The sequence below is a fragment of the Salarias fasciatus genome, chromosome 2 (genome assembly GCF_902148845.1).
Source record: "Salarias fasciatus chromosome 2, fSalaFa1.1, whole genome shotgun sequence".
NCBI classification, from domain to species: domain Eukaryota; kingdom Metazoa; phylum Chordata; class Actinopteri; order Blenniiformes; family Blenniidae; genus Salarias; species Salarias fasciatus.
The window spans coordinates 25,233,308-25,247,745 of record NC_043746.1 but is presented as its reverse complement, the minus strand read 5'-3'; the positions used below and the strand labels follow the sequence as shown (position 1 = coordinate 25,247,745).

The window sequence follows — 14,438 nt, the reverse complement described above, 5'->3', positions numbered from 1 at the left end:
AGTAAACATTAAAACATTTAACGCTGCGTCACAAAGTTTGAGTTAGTTCCTGATATAAGAGCCAAGAGTCTGGATCATTCAGCGCGATCACCGTGAAGATTTTACACGGAGTCTGGTTCCCTCGGAGCGGTCTGCAGCGAAGATTTTTTTTCCCCGGAGTCTGGTTCACTGAAAGCAGTCGGCAGCGACAGTTTTACCCGGAGTCTGGTTCAGCATGTCGGTGACCATCAAGGCCTACCTGCTGGGGAAGGATGAGTCGGTGAAGGAGATCCGCAGGTTCACGGTGGACCAGGACGTCTCCAGCAGCTTCGAGTACCTGATCAAGAAAACCACTTCGGTGTTCAGCAACCTGAACAACTCCAACTTCTCCCTCTTCTACCGAGGTAAAAAAAAAAACAACAAAAACATACATATACATGACACATTTTGATCATGATAACTGACATATCAATGAACACTGACATCATTACGTAAACAAACAATGACATTATACAAGCAATCGAACATGAACATGCTTATCGGAGAATATCAAACTGGTGCAGGAACACATCAGAGCGGCTGTTCATGTTGTGAGCTGACATTGTACTGGGGATGATGTTTCAGATGAAGATGGGGACCTGGTGGCCTTCTCTTCGGATGATGAGCTGATGATGGGCCTGGCCTGCATGAAGGATGCCACGTTTCGTCTCTTCATAAAAGGTATGACTCCACTTGTTGCCCTCACTATGCCCCCCGGATGTGCCTCTATTGCCCCCCTGTGTGCTGAGAATGTTTTTCTTAACCTTTCAGAGAAGAAGGAGCATCGTCGGGACTTCCCCCTTCATGCCTTCCCCCCCTTCTCCTTCTGCCCTCCTCCACCTCCCCCTGGAGCTCACCACCCTCCTCCTGGAGCTCCTCATGCCCCGCCTCCTCACCTGACCCCGCCCCCGGCCATGCATCCTAATGTCACCTGCGATGGCTGCGAGGGTCCGGTTGTGGGGACTCGCTTCAAGTGCTCGGTGTGTCCCAACTTCGACCTGTGCTCTGCTTGTCAGGCTCGCGGGATGCACACTGAGCACGTTCTGCTCCCCATCTGGCACCCACTGCAGGTTTGATTCCCACTTTGCCCATGAGTTTGTGCCTAATATTCAGTTATTACAGAAAGACCCGATTCTTAAACTGTTTCTATGGCTGCAGTGGGCTCCTCGGGGAAAGTGGATGAAGAGGATGAGACACTGCATGTGGAACCAGGCCAGGAACCTGGCCCAGATGCAGGAAGAGAACCAGGAGCAGGCCGAGCCCTCCAGCTCTGCGGCCGATGGCGGCGCCCCCTCTGGTCAGTGCCGTGCACATCGATGTGTTTTATCTGATGAATGGCAAAACTCTTACTGACCTTTGACCTCTGTTTGTAGCCTCTCAGGCCAACGTGGACTTCCTGAAGAACATCGGAGAGGGTGTGGCAGCCATGTTGAGCCCACTGGGTGAGTGATGTCACTCTTCACTAAATACAGCACACTCTGATTGGCTGCTGAGACTGAGCGATGATGTCATTCGTGTTCAGGTATCGATGTGGATATCGATGTGGAGCACCAGGGTCAAAGGACCAAAGTGACCTCACCCACCCAGGGGGATGTAGAGATGGATGCCGCCAGTAATGATGGCGAGGTGAGCCAGGGGCCCAAGGTCAGTTTGTTACCTAAGTATAAAAACAGCCTTTAAATAGAAACCAGGCGAACCAGCATGAACCAGACTAACGAGTTCTCCTGGTTGTGCAGGCGGGTGGAGAATGTGATGAGGAGTGGACTCACCTGAGCTCCAAGGAGGTGGACCCCTCCACTGGTGAGCTGCAGTCCCTGCAGCCGGAGAACCAAGACCAGGGTCCATCAGGGGCCCAGCAGGGTCCATCAGGGGCCCAGCAGGGTCCATCGGGGGCCCAGCAGGGTCCTTCAGGGCCTCAGCAGAGTCCTCCAGGGGCAAAGCTGGGTTCTCTGGGGAGTCAGCAGGGTCCTCCGGGGCCACAGCCGAGTCCTTCAGGCACTCAGATGGGGTCCACAGGTCTGAGGGAGGCGGCTCTTTACCCCCACCTGCCTCAAGGTAAGCCACACTTGCCCTTGTGAGTCAGCATAAGTAGCTGCGCTGTTAGCTAAACTGGTGATATGTAGTTTTTCTAGATGACCCAAATGCTCCTTTAAGTTCAATTAAAGATCCCTGATAGCTTCTACACATTTAAAGTATCCCACCTCTGCATTTATGGAAAATTAATTTATAACCACAGATGTTTTAATGTAAGCTAAATTGTTAAGTCTTCCACAGTCAAACATGTTCTTGCAAATTTTACTTAACAGATAAATATTTGGAATTTGTGTTAGTGTTTTTTTTTTCTTGAATTGTATTTGTTTATCACAGCAGACTCATGGATTTTTAATTATTTCACTTTAAAGGTGCTGTAGGCAGGATTCAGCATCTCCGCCATCTTGCTTAGATGGCGATTTGACCCATCTAAGATGGCGATTTGAAACCCAGCACAGCCAATCCTGTCCTGTTTTCTCTGACATCACGCCCTTACGCAAGTTAAGCCCCTCCCACAAGAACGTGTGACGAATGCCCCTCGACCAATCATGGTTAGAGCCTCGGGCTCTTCTGATTGGTCAAAGATACCTGGAGCTGTCAAGATTCCTTTTCAGCTCAGAACAGAGACAGATAGAAACGCTGCGCCCTCGCGGTAGTGCAATTATGCTACACTCCTAAAGGATCATCAATGGATACTCTAACATTTAATCCAAAGAAAACACAGAAAAATTAGCATTGACGAGCAAAATCCTGCCTACAGCACCTTTAAGAGCAACTTCAGATGTAACTTGACACCAGAACATAGATATTTAATGGAAATCCCAGTTTTAGGAAATATAATGGTGAAAAGTAGCATTTGCTTCAGAGGATTCTTGGTTGCCATGGAGACGCATGACATAGTGTGACGTGCACAAACTTCTTGTAGTAGTGCTTAAGGTGATAATGACCTCTGACCTCTGCCCTCAGAGGCCGACCCCCGCCTGGTGGAGTCGCTGGCTCTCATGCTGTCGATGGGTTTCACCGATGAAGGCGGCTGGCTCACTCGACTCCTTCAGGCCAAGAACTTCGACATCGGAGCCGCTCTGGACGCCATCCAGTACGCCAAGCAGCCCCGCCCCCAAGCCTGATTACATCATCCTCATCCTCTACATTAAAGCTGGAGATGGTTTCTGATCTTTATTCCTGTATTCTTTTCACTGTTGATCAACACTGACATGTAACGTCACCTTTCTACTGTTTTCTCAACTTTATTAATCACTGGCATGTTTCATGTAATTGGAACAATAAATACAATTTAAAAAGAAATCGCGGAGTCCAAACAGTTATTGTTTACAAACAAAACAAACAAACATCATCTGCACAGGTAAACTCAATGCATCTAAGCCTTTGGATTGGTCAGGAAATCCTCATCGAAATTAAAATCTTCACCACAGTCAAACATAGAGTGGGCAGGAAGCAGGGGGCGGGGTCTGGAGGAGATGTCAGGACAGGTCGTAGCGCCTCCTGCAGGGTGACCCCACTCCTGCACTTGACGGTCAGTTTTGACAAAACAAGCCCACTTGGAAGCTGAGGCTCCGCCCACACGTGGAGGACTGCAGGTTCTGGTGGAGCTTGAAGGTCGCTGGGGCTTTAGACAAGGAGAGGGGTCAAAGGTCAGCACAAGTTCTGCAATGTGGACCCTAAAATCACCTACTTGAACTTTTTACAGCTTAAAGTTCAAAATTATGCATAAAAATGTCTACATATTTCTTACGACTTTTTTCATGAAGTCTCGGTATCTCTATATTGATCGTTTACAGATTTAATATTGGAAAATGAAGATAACTCTTTTGTCACCTCAAATCAGAAAGGAAATCAAAGCTGAATTATTGCTCTGGATGCCAAACTGCTTTGTCATGACCTGCCTGTGCAATGAACAGCTAATAATAGCAACACTACAATGGTAGTCACCCAGACCTGATGATCAGGTTGTGTGAAAAGGTGTGTAGAGAATGTGAAGACACCATTAGATAAAAACAAGGCTTACAGCTTTCATAATTAATGCAGTCTGCAGTCTGTTACCTGTTTGGGTGTGTCTTCCTCCTGTCTGTCAGGCTCCTCCTGTGATCTCCTCCTCTTCCTCACAGCAGGCGGTCACATGTTAATGTAATGGAGGTGGGCGTTGCTTCAGACATAAACATGCTCCGAGTCTGACATTACCTGTGAAATATGTTGTTGCTGCGGCGCTGCTGCCTTTCTGTCACAACATTTTCTTGCAGGTCCTCCTCTTCTGGCTCAGCATCCTCGGGTGTGTCCAGGTATTTGCTCCAGCGACTCTCATGAGCAGGTCTCACCTGGTCGTCTCTTTGCCCCTCCTCCTCCTCCTCCTCCTCCTCCTCCTCCTCCTCCTCCTCCTCCTTCCTGTAAACAACAAACATTGAAAACACCTGGATCAGTGGGTGGGACTGCAGATGCCGTATTGCATTCTGGGGCGGAATTTACCACAGTGACATGGCAGTATGCTCCTGCTCCTCCATCATGGATCCTCTCATGGCATTCAGCTTCTGAACATGACGGCGGCAGTCAGCCCCCGAGCCCCGGCCAAACTCCTGTGGAGCAACCAACCAGGTGGAGAGTCAGTGCATGGATGAGACCATTTAAATCAATCGAGATAACACTTTGGTGCGTGACCTTCAGCAGCGACTGTTTCTCTCCACATAGTTTACAGGTCCACCGAGTGGCCTTCTTCACCTGCAGGGTCAGAGGTTATCATTCAAATGTAAAAAAAAAACCCCAAACAAACAGCATGATGGATTACAATCTGTATCATACACACAAGAAACACTAAAAAAAACCAGAAAATGTGTTGGTATACTTATGTTATACTGATTCAGTCTGATTGACAGTTTGTTGACTTGTTGATTATCAGTCACAATGTCACCACAACAACCACACACATCCATCATACAGTGTAATCCATGGACTGTACTCTGGGGTGTCACCATGACGACGTGACAGTAGCTTTGTTAGCTTCCGTGTTAGCATTTTTTTTTCAAATGAACTTTATTGAACAACGACAAGCACACAACATACAAACAGATGAAGCGTGAGCACTGGTGGGAACATAACATTTAAATTTCAAGGGCCGTTACATATAAAACTATACAATAACATGGTCAGAGATTGTCATATCTTAATTATTTTTGAGATTCTGATAGTTTTTTGGCTTCATCTTTAACATCTTACTGGAAGATTTACAGCCGTGAGCTCCCGCGCTAGCTTGCTAGCCCTCATCTTAACCTGTTCTAACCCGCCCGTCATTCCCCGTGTCGGCTCCACGGTGTCATGAAGCTCACCTGTTGAACCTGGAAGCTCTCACAGGAGAAACACCTGACGACGTGAAACTCCTGAACCATGACTGGCAGAAAACTGACACAGTCACAGCCACAGACACTGCCGCTGCTGCCTGGCGGTGTTTCGCGGGTGTGTTTTGAAGCTTCCGTAAAACGTGATGACGTCAGTGCGCAGGAAAAACGATATTCAAATTCACAGTGTTTAGTGGTTTATGATCTAACATCTATATCTATGGATAAGAAAAAAGACCTACAAAAGTAGCTGTATTTTATATATTTAAACCCATACATACTTACAGGATAGCAGGTATCAAACCATGGTAGGAAGCCGAAATATCGCCAAACTGGTTTCATAAACATGACAATAAATTCACGGCAGTCCAGTCGCCTCCACATTCAACACCATGGATGTAGCACTGACACATCCATCTACAGCAGCTGTGTGATGCTGTCCAGTCAATATGGACCAATAATTGTGTATTTACTGGTTACATTGAAACAATATAGCTCACATAATATAGTACATCATACTGATAATTGTATTATTAAATCTTAATTATAGATTTTTTCCTATTTCTCCACAAAAAACAATGTTTGGAGCTAAAACCCCTTGAAAAACAATTGTGTAGTACAGCTTAAAGTAATTTAGGATGAAAGGCCATATTTTAGTAGCACAAAAGCATCCTGGATCATGAGTGCCACTTGTGAGAAACCAGGCTGCATGACAATCAGTTCAGAGGATTATGATTTTTCTTACATCCATGAGTGTGCGCATGGATACAATCCAATGTAATAGCAGTCACAAGGTGTCTACCTTTGGATTTATAGCATACCTTAAATCTGGCTCCAGATGTTGGTGTTAGAGAGAGAGATCAACTGAACTTCAGCACGTTAGATAGGTAGCAATGAGAACACAGACAGCACGAGATTTAGCACAGAAGAAAGGGTAGAAAATACACACAAAGTTTATGACATGGACAGTAAGACACTAAGAACACAGTCCAGTCTGTTGTGAAAGTTTCATAAAATAGAAATCTTAATTCTGACCTATAACCTTGTCGATCAGTGTAAATAAACAGAAATTAAGTAGAGTGATGACATGTTGTAATTACTTTAATGTTTCAGGTTCTGTTTGACATTAAAACAGTTTCACGACTTTCATCTTTTTGTAGCAGAAACTTTAATTAAATAAAACCAAAGGGTTCCAATCAGGGGTACTGAGCTTCACACCAGGCAGCCCCCGCTCCCCCCTCGTCAGCAGGGCACAGGTGCGTCGTAGGTATAGTGGTGCTGATGTGCTGATATCTGTGAGCCGGTGCAGAAGGAGCACTCGTTTCCTGGCGGGAAACATCCAGCCGGGCCCAGCAGAGTCTGCTTTGAGGCCGGACCTTCATGAACGCCAGTGGCTGAATGTCCCACTGAGCCGGGACACTTGAATGCAGCACAGCTAAGAAAAAGAGACAGACAAGTGGGATGCAGACAACCGCACTGTACCTGTATACAAACTGTGTGTACATTAGAGCTGGGTGATTTGGGAAAAATATCAATTCTGATTCTTCTCACCTAATGCAATTTAATAATTATATAAAACAAAAAAACTTTACAGATCAGATTTATATCTTTTCACCTTTATGCAATGTTGTTAAACAGTAATCATTCATGTGTTCAGTGAGCATTTATGTGTGTTGTCTCAGGTTAAACTAGTGTTCCTTTGAAATTGCCGACTTTGTGATCAACAAATCACAATTTCACTCTATATTCGACTGACTGTCCAGCCCTAGTGCACGGGGTATGGGTGCACTTGAGTGTATCTGGCATGTAAATATACCTGAGTGCAACTCTAAGGGGGCGAGAAGTTCATGTGGTCCACCTGGTTCATCTTAAGGTGGTTGTTGAGGATTTGAAACATCTCTTGGATATTTGGGACGTAGCCAGACTGCAACTTGGACCACACAGGAACATCTGAAAGAGAAGAAGCACAGCATTACATCTCCTCCAGTCGCAATGAACCTTGGGAGCGATGTCTTGACAGCTTGACTTGATCAACACTGACCATTAAGAGTAACCTCGAAGGCGCCTGTAGACAGGAAGTGAGTCTCCATCATGTTACAGAGGAAGAAGGCCATCAAACAGGAGAAGATCTACAAACAGGAAACACAGGGTTCAGACTGATGCCACAGCAACAAGAGCCAACTCTGATGTCACCGCAGCAACAACAACAGAATCTGTTACTGCAGGAACAGTGGTACCTTGTTGTCCTGACTCCAGGTCCAGGCTCGTGGAGTTTCCAGGCCGAGGAGGAGGAAGGGGTTCTGACCACTGATGATCAGCAGGATAGAGAGCAGCTTCAGGTATGAGATGAGATTACCAAGACACCTGAGGAGGCAGAGCTACACGTCAACTGCAGCAACAACAACAAATCACACCTGATCGCTGTCACCTGAACGCACATGGCTCAAGTCTGACAGGAATTCTGTTTCGCACCTGTTGAAGGCGGTGGGAGGATAGTTTCCCCCCTCGATGCGGATGTCCGGGTACACCTGGCTTATAGCCTGAGAGTAGTCCTGGAACACCTTGCTGTAGCCTCAGGAGATACTGAAACACAAGCAACAGGTAAACAAACCAGAAGAACTCAGGCACGTGAGCAAACTGGCTTTAATGCGCCTGTCATTTTCTAACAGATCACCTCTGAATCAAACGCATCAAACACACTGAACGCCGCGTTTGGCTGTTAGCTTCGTTAGCCTCGACGCTAACTCACCAGTACTGGAACCGGAGCACGGGTCCGCTGTACGTCGAGGCCTTGGCGGCTCTGGCGGGCTCCGGGTCCGGCGAGCTGCTCGGAGATAGGCCCGGCCGCTGCGAACTCGACCGGCCGAGGTAGACGTCCCGAACCGTGAGGGCAGTGAAGAGGAGCAGAGCCGCCAGGAGCCCGGCCTGGCTGTACTCCGCCATGTTTCCATCCACCGGACACGGCGACCGGTCCGGAAGTAGAATATAAGCTGCACTACTGTCCTTCACAATAAAATACCTACCGTCACAATTTGAAGAATCATCGTTCATCCATAATCCAACCCGAGTCACCGATTATTATTCTTACCCAACCCAAGTCAGCCAGCCTTCCTTTATGCAACCTGAGATTCATCATTCATTCAACCTAATGGTGATTTATTCCTCCACCCTCCTTTCTTCACCACATGGAGCAAATTGTTGTCAACAATTAACCTCACATGCACGTTTCTGAACATGGGAGGAAACTGGAGTACCTAGAGAAAACCACATGTGGAGAACATGCAAACTCTATGCAAAGGACCAGTATTTGACCTTCTAGCTGTGAGTCAAGACTACTAACCACTGCCCCACCGTTTTTGTTCAACCTGATTCATTCATCCATTCAGAAAAATCTCTGTCATCTTTCTTTATTCAACCCTGATTCATCCAGTCTCCCTCTTCATTGTTTGAGAATGCCTTTGTTGTTGAGGTTTTGTTTTATTGTGAAGAAGCACACTCATGAGGTCATTTCCGGTAGTTCTGAAAGTTGTTGTGAAACTCGAGGTGTTTTTAATTTATTCTCACTATACATGTTTATCGTTTGTCTGTTTATACACACGTGATTCGTTATCATCTGACTTCGCGGAGTATTATTTGTATTATTAGGTGGATGCGTCGCCATAAATACCGTGACGTCAAAACCGCGCGACATCGGACTGAGTGAAGATGAATGGATGAAGGTGAAGGAATGGGGATAGACACTGCGGGATTGTATTCTAGTTTCTACTCCTTACCCCGGTAACCCGCAGGTCCGCTCCTCGTGCCACCATGCTGAGAGTCACGCGCTCCGCCAGCCGCCACTTGCTGCAGCTTCCAGCGCGTGCACCTTGTTCAGCGGTGATTCACCGGGACTCACCTGCACCGGGGCTCACGTGCCGCTCCCCGCAGCCCGCCGCCGTCCGGTACCGGGCGGGTGTCCGGACGGTGTCCGGTGGTCCGGCGGCTGCGGGCGGATGGTACGGCGGGCTCGCGGACTCCGCGCCGGTTCACCTGTGTGAGCAGGTGCTGGTGAGTGTGCACGAGATGAGCGCGTGCCCGTGGTGGCTGAGCATCGCTGTGGCCACGCTGTCGGTCAGGACTGTGATCACTCTGCCGCTGGCAGCCTATCAGCTCATCATCATCTCCAAGGTCAGAGACGCCTGGTCGTTTACATCCACATTAATACACCTCTTTATCCAGATTAGGTTGTTATTGTTTATGTTTTTATTTACTGACGTGTTGACTTCTTAACAGGCTCACTTGTGCAAGCCTGACACCAGTTTGTCATCTTTATAGGCTCTTCTAAACTTTCATATATATTTTTAAAAACTGCTCAGACACAGTAACCCTTGCAGCTCCCACTGTAGCGGTCACCATGGTAACCTGTAGGATGTTTGCAGGTGGAGGCTCTGCAGGCGGAGATCTCCGAGCTGGCCAAGAGGCTCCGGTATGAAGTGTCAGTTCGAGCGAGCGAGAAAGGCTGGACGGAGAAACAGTGCAGGTAACGAGACAAACAAGACAACAGCACAAGCAAGAACAGCAGCAAACCCAGTGGCAACAGAGACCGTAATATCAGTGCAAGAGGCAATAACACCAGTGCAACGCTACAAGCCATAATAAACAAAAGCACAGACAAAACAAACAGCAGCATAAACACAAACAACACCAACAACGCAGACAAGACTGACAAAAACTCAGATCACAAACAATGCAAAAAAAACTATCACAACAATGTCAACAAGACAAACGATACAAATGAAAACATTTACAGCTGATAGTGTAAAGTGCTTTGAGAATGCTTAAGTGGTGAGAATGTGCTTTACGAGTGAAGTCGACCCAAAATCTAGAGAAAACAACACAAAAACATAAAAAAAAAAGACCAACAACCAGTCCTGGTGGAGTCGGGTCTCGTTCTGTTTCAGGTTCCAGTTCAAGAAGAATCTGCGTCGTCTCATCTCGGAGCTCTACATCAGGGACAACTGCCACCCCTTCAAGGCCAGTCTTCTGGTCTGGGTCCAGCTGCCGCTCTGGATCAGTTTCTCTCTGGCCCTCCGAAACCTGAGTCTGGATCCGTCTGGTGAGCGCACCTCCACCTCCGTCAGTGAGGCGGCTCTGCTTCGGTCCTGGCCCAGAGCTCTGACCTGTGTGTTCCTCCAGCGGTGCAGGACCAGCTTGCAGCAGGGGGCGCTCTGTGGTTCTCTGACCTCACCTTGCCCGACTCCACCTGGATCCTCCCGGTCTGCCTGGGACTCACCAACCTGATGGTGGTGGAGGTCAGTGAGTTCAGTGCGTCTGTGGCGCCGTCAGCCGGCACTGCCAGTGACCCATGGTGCTGCTGTCCCCCTGCAGGTGTTTTCTCTCCAAAGGGTCACGACATCCCGGTTCCAGCGGGTGGTCCTGAACGCCATCAGAGTCTTCTCGGTGGTCATGATCCCCATCGCCGCCTCCGTCCCCTCGGTGAGTCCCGTCCCGCCCCTGGGGAGGACACGCCACACAGCTGATCTCCTCGTGGGGTTGCCAGCAGCTTCGTGTTCGGATCTGTCGAGCTGATGGATGTCTGAGCGTGTCAAGTCGAGTCGCACATTCCTGTCAGATTATCTGATGGAACGGTTCCACCTGAGATGTGAACTATAACCTGATTCAGGGCATAAACCCAGAAAGACTTTGATTCAGTGGACACAGAACGGTCTGAATGTGATTTGTTTTGGAGATAAGCTATGTTGTGTTAATGTTGACTCTTGTCTCCCGCAGTCCATGGCTCTGTACTGGTTCACCTCCTCTCTGGTGGGATTCGGTCACAACATGCTCCTCCGCTCTCCCCGGATACACAGACTCCTCGGCGTGAGGACCGGAGGCTCCCAGACTCCGTACCGAGACCTGCTGTCAGCCTTCAAGTCTAAATACTGGAAATGAGCGCTGCCTCCATGCTGCATGAACACGCTCGGCTCATTCTTTGATTGCGGCGTGGCTGCATCCTGTTTTTGGAATGGGACAATAACAGGAAGGAGACTCGCGACCTCTGACTCCAATGTTTCCACAGCCATGGTCTCCCCAGAGGAGTGAGGAGAAACGGTCCGAGGAGCAGACTGCTCACATTACAGCCACCAGGGTCTACTGTAAGGAAACATAAGAACCAGGTTTAATAAGGGAGGGGCTGCATGGTGGGGGATTTATTAGTTTCAAAAGCTGAAGGTTTTCTTTGTGGAGTTTGCATGATCTCCCTGTGTTTGAGGTGTGAATGTGAGTGTGTGGTTTGTGTCTGTGTTTGCTTGTACCGGCTCCGGCGCCCGCTGACCCCTGAAAACAAGATAATATGGATGAGTCCCCAGGTTTAAAAAGCTTTACTTGATCGAGTTTTTCTGTATGAATTTTAAAAAAAAAAAAAAAATCACATTTTTTGTAAACAATAAAAAGTTGTAGAAGTTTTTATTGGTGAGTTTGTTTCCCCTCGGGCGCTGTTCTTTACTGTATGAGGCGGAGCCAGCCGCTCCACATCCTCGGCGCTCCCCGCGCTCCTCCATCACTGCTCCTCCTCAGCTCCACCAGGCACCATGCAGCCGCTCCTCCCGCTCCTCTGGGCCGTGGCGGTGCTCTCCGTCCGGGTGTCCTCCGCCCCGGGCTGCGGGCCGTGCGACGCCGCTCAGTGCGCCCCCCTCCCGGCGGACGGCTGCCCCGCCGGCTCCATGCCGGACGCCTGCGGCTGCTGCACGGTGTGCGCCGCCGCGGGGGGCGAGCTGTGCGGCGGGCGCCGGGCGGCCGCGCGCCGCTGCGGCGCCGGGCTGGAGTGCGTGAAGGGCGACGATGAAAAGAAGAGCAAGATGGGGATCTGCGTGTGCAAGAGCAACTACGAGGTGTGCGGCTCCGACGGGGTGACCTACCGCAACGGATGCGCGCTGAAGAGCGCCGGACTGGCAGCCGAGGCGCAGGGCAAAGAGCCCGTCACCCTGCTGAACAAGGGCCGCTGCGCGTCAGGTGAGGAGACGCACACCTGGGAACACCTGCACTGCCCGATCTGATGGAATAACACTGGCAAAATCGAAGGGAAAAACTGTGTCAACATTAGTGTTTCATCAATATTTCCGTGTTTACAGTGATTTTTCATAGATGATGGTTTTCTAAAGAGCATGAGTGGGTTTCTGGAAGTTTTTATTTAAATACAGCCTTCATTTCCACACAGTTGGCCCTGCCTGTCTGCACTGGCAGTACTGTGTTTTGTGGTGTCTGGCTTCAGGAGTTAAGCAGTCTGACAGTAACTCACTCTGACTGATGTTGAGGCTGATAATCCTCCTCCATCCCTCTGAAAACATGACATTCCTCTCTGCATGAAAACCCCCCCCTGAGTGCGCTCCGAGCAAATTGAATTCCTCTGAGATCAGCCGGGCTTTTATTTTTCCTCTGGGATTCCTCGACCTGTCTCGTCCTGTTTCATCCCTAAAGTTCAGCGTGTTCGGCTGATATGAACTTGAACTCCGTCTGCAGCTCCCATCATCGTCACGGCTCCGGGCCAGGTGTACAACGTGAGCGGCTCTCAGGTGTACCTGAGCTGCGAGGCGGTCGGGGTGCCCACGCCTGTCCTCACCTGGAAGAAGGTGAGTTTGATGAAGGGTCAAGGGTCAAAACATTGAAGCTGTCACACATCAGGACCGATCGGAGCACGGCAGCTCCTCCAGATGCCAATCGGATCAGTTCACCTGAAGGCAGGGGGAAAAAAAAAACAGACCTACATACAGTCTCAAGGTCGTCCAAAGGTACACACACCTCAGCTGTCTTCACTGTGCTCACGGTGATTTTCCAACCACAAGCTGCAGCCTGTTTGAAGAACACACACGGACATGTTGCTGCAGTGCGGGACCAGCCGCCCTGCAAGGTGCTCCGTCACGGTGCAGACAAACATTTAGAGTGTCTTGTTTCAGGACACTTTGATATGTGGGATTGCAAATTAAATCAAACTGTATGGTGCAAGGAACATGGTGTGCAGGGCCTTTCTGTCTGGCAGCTGGAAATGCATCACAGATGACAGGTTCCATAGAAATGGACGGAAATAAGCTGAGTGCACCAAGGAATCTTGAAATGCAAAGATGGTCCCAGTCTGGACTGGAAGAATTATCAATCAGGAAATCTAAAGTCTGATGATGATGATGATGATGTTTCAGGTCCTCAATGGGAAGAAGAGAATGGAGCTTCTTCCAGGAGATCGAGACAACCTGGCCATCCAGACCAGAGGAGGACCAGAGAAACATGAAGTGACCGGCTGGGTGCTGGTCTGTATTCACACACACACACAGACATACACAGATGAGTGATGGCGGTTGTGTGTCGGACCGATCACACAGCAGCTCGCGCTGCTTTCAGATCTCCCCTCTGACCAGCGAGGAAGCCGGGTCGTACGAGTGTCACGCCTCCAACTCTAAAGGAGAGGCTTCGGCTGTGGGCCAGATCCACCTGGTGGAGTCCATCCAGGACGTCAACGTCAAGACAGGTGAGAGAGAGAGGAGCATTCTGTACCCCGAGCGCGGTCTGCCAGGAGCTACCAAGCCATGCAAAAACATGAACCACACTAAATGTGATCCTGTCATTTTTCTTCCAGTGACCAAGGAGGGTGAGCTGTGATTGGCTGTCAGTGGACAGGACCACACACAAGATTTTTAAACCTTTTTTTTTTGGTGAACATCTGAAACATTTAACCTCATTTAGTTATTAGGATGACAATTTTAACCTCATTATACATGTTACAATGGCAGTAAAAGAGTTTAAACATCGGAATTCTTTCCTTTTAAGCATTTTACACTGTTTGTATTGTCATTTATTCTTTCATCTTCATTTATTAACTGAGTGAAAGTAGGGTTTTTATTATTATGGAGTCGCAGCTCGTCTCTTGTGGTTTGATGGTTTTCTTAGATGTATACAATTTTCTTTTTGACTGATCCTTTCAAAATTTATGACTGATTTTAAAAGTCAAAATAAAGTTTTTTTTTTTCCTGTTTCTGAGTCAAAGTGATCCCTAAAACTGATAACTTCCGACCTTGA

General features: G+C 48.5%; 4 protein-coding genes across 5 annotated transcripts; 3 read left to right on the top strand and 1 right to left on the bottom strand.

Moving 5' to 3' along the window:
• sqstm1 (sequestosome 1) lies at positions 1-3,354 on the top strand. 2 transcript variants are annotated; one of them, XM_030104960.1, is made up of 8 exons: positions 1-383; positions 604-699; positions 790-1,088; positions 1,177-1,315; positions 1,392-1,460; positions 1,541-1,644; positions 1,755-2,073; positions 3,016-3,354. In XM_030104960.1, exons 1-8 carry the CDS (start codon positions 215-217, stop codon positions 3,174-3,176), a joined length of 1,356 nt encoding a protein of 451 aa, XP_029960820.1. In that variant the 5' UTR covers positions 1-214; the 3' UTR covers positions 3,177-3,354. The 2 variants fall into 2 exon arrangements, with proteins under 2 accessions (XP_029960820.1, XP_029960813.1); XM_030104953.1 differs by having other exon boundaries at positions 2-383; positions 1,541-1,662.
• Positions 3,355-6,476: 3,122 nt separating this feature from the next.
• selenot2 (selenoprotein T, 2) lies at positions 6,477-8,375 on the bottom strand. The gene is made up of 6 exons (XM_030104994.1): positions 8,143-8,375; positions 7,866-7,976; positions 7,631-7,757; positions 7,435-7,522; positions 7,210-7,343; positions 6,477-6,828 (listed from the first exon to the last, which is right to left on the bottom strand). The coding sequence occupies exons 1-5, from the start codon at positions 8,334-8,336 to the stop codon at positions 7,222-7,224; spliced, it is 642 nt and encodes a 213-aa protein (XP_029960854.1). The 5' UTR covers positions 8,337-8,375; the 3' UTR covers positions 6,477-6,828; positions 7,210-7,221.
• A 532-nt stretch (positions 8,376-8,907) lies between these two features.
• On the top strand, positions 8,908-11,931 carry cox18 (cytochrome c oxidase assembly factor COX18). Its single transcript, XM_030104972.1, has 6 exons — positions 8,908-9,560; positions 9,812-9,912; positions 10,334-10,488; positions 10,569-10,684; positions 10,761-10,868; positions 11,163-11,931. Exons 1-6 carry the CDS (start codon positions 9,201-9,203, stop codon positions 11,322-11,324), a joined length of 1,002 nt encoding a protein of 333 aa, XP_029960832.1. The 5' UTR covers positions 8,908-9,200; the 3' UTR covers positions 11,325-11,931.
• igfbp7 (insulin-like growth factor binding protein 7) lies at positions 11,917-14,394 on the top strand. The gene is made up of 5 exons (XM_030104983.1): positions 11,917-12,383; positions 12,891-13,000; positions 13,565-13,672; positions 13,764-13,890; positions 13,999-14,394. Exons 1-5 carry the CDS (start codon positions 11,963-11,965, stop codon positions 14,019-14,021), a joined length of 789 nt encoding a protein of 262 aa, XP_029960843.1. The 5' UTR covers positions 11,917-11,962; the 3' UTR covers positions 14,022-14,394.
• Positions 14,395-14,438: the final 44 nt, after the last annotated feature.

What these genes read in the sequence shown, in the direction of transcription:
- sqstm1 (XM_030104953.1), top strand. Translation starts at nt 215, where the DNA reads ATGTCGGTGACCATCAAGGCCTACCTGCTGGGGAAGGATGAGTCGGTG. An exon ending in GTTTCGTCTCTTCATAAAAG is followed by an intron (nt 700 to 789) that starts GTATGACTCCAC and finishes TTAACCTTTCAG; the next exon opens with AGAAGAAGGAGCATCGTCGG. An exon ending in CCATCTGGCACCCACTGCAG is followed by an intron (nt 1,089 to 1,176) that starts GTTTGATTCCCA and finishes CTATGGCTGCAG; the next exon opens with TGGGCTCCTCGGGGAAAGTG.
- cox18 (XM_030104972.1), top strand. Translation starts at nt 9,201, where the DNA reads ATGCTGAGAGTCACGCGCTCCGCCAGCCGCCACTTGCTGCAGCTTCCA. An exon ending in TGGACGGAGAAACAGTGCAG is followed by an intron (nt 9,913 to 10,333) that starts GTAACGAGACAA and finishes GTTCTGTTTCAG; the next exon opens with GTTCCAGTTCAAGAAGAATC. An exon ending in CCTGAGTCTGGATCCGTCTG is followed by an intron (nt 10,489 to 10,568) that starts GTGAGCGCACCT and finishes GTGTTCCTCCAG; the next exon opens with CGGTGCAGGACCAGCTTGCA.
- igfbp7 (XM_030104983.1), top strand. Translation starts at nt 11,963, where the DNA reads ATGCAGCCGCTCCTCCCGCTCCTCTGGGCCGTGGCGGTGCTCTCCGTC. An exon ending in AAGTGACCGGCTGGGTGCTG is followed by an intron (nt 13,673 to 13,763) that starts GTCTGTATTCAC and finishes CGCTGCTTTCAG; the next exon opens with ATCTCCCCTCTGACCAGCGA. An exon ending in GGACGTCAACGTCAAGACAG is followed by an intron (nt 13,891 to 13,998) that starts GTGAGAGAGAGA and finishes TTTTTCTTCCAG; the next exon opens with TGACCAAGGAGGGTGAGCTG.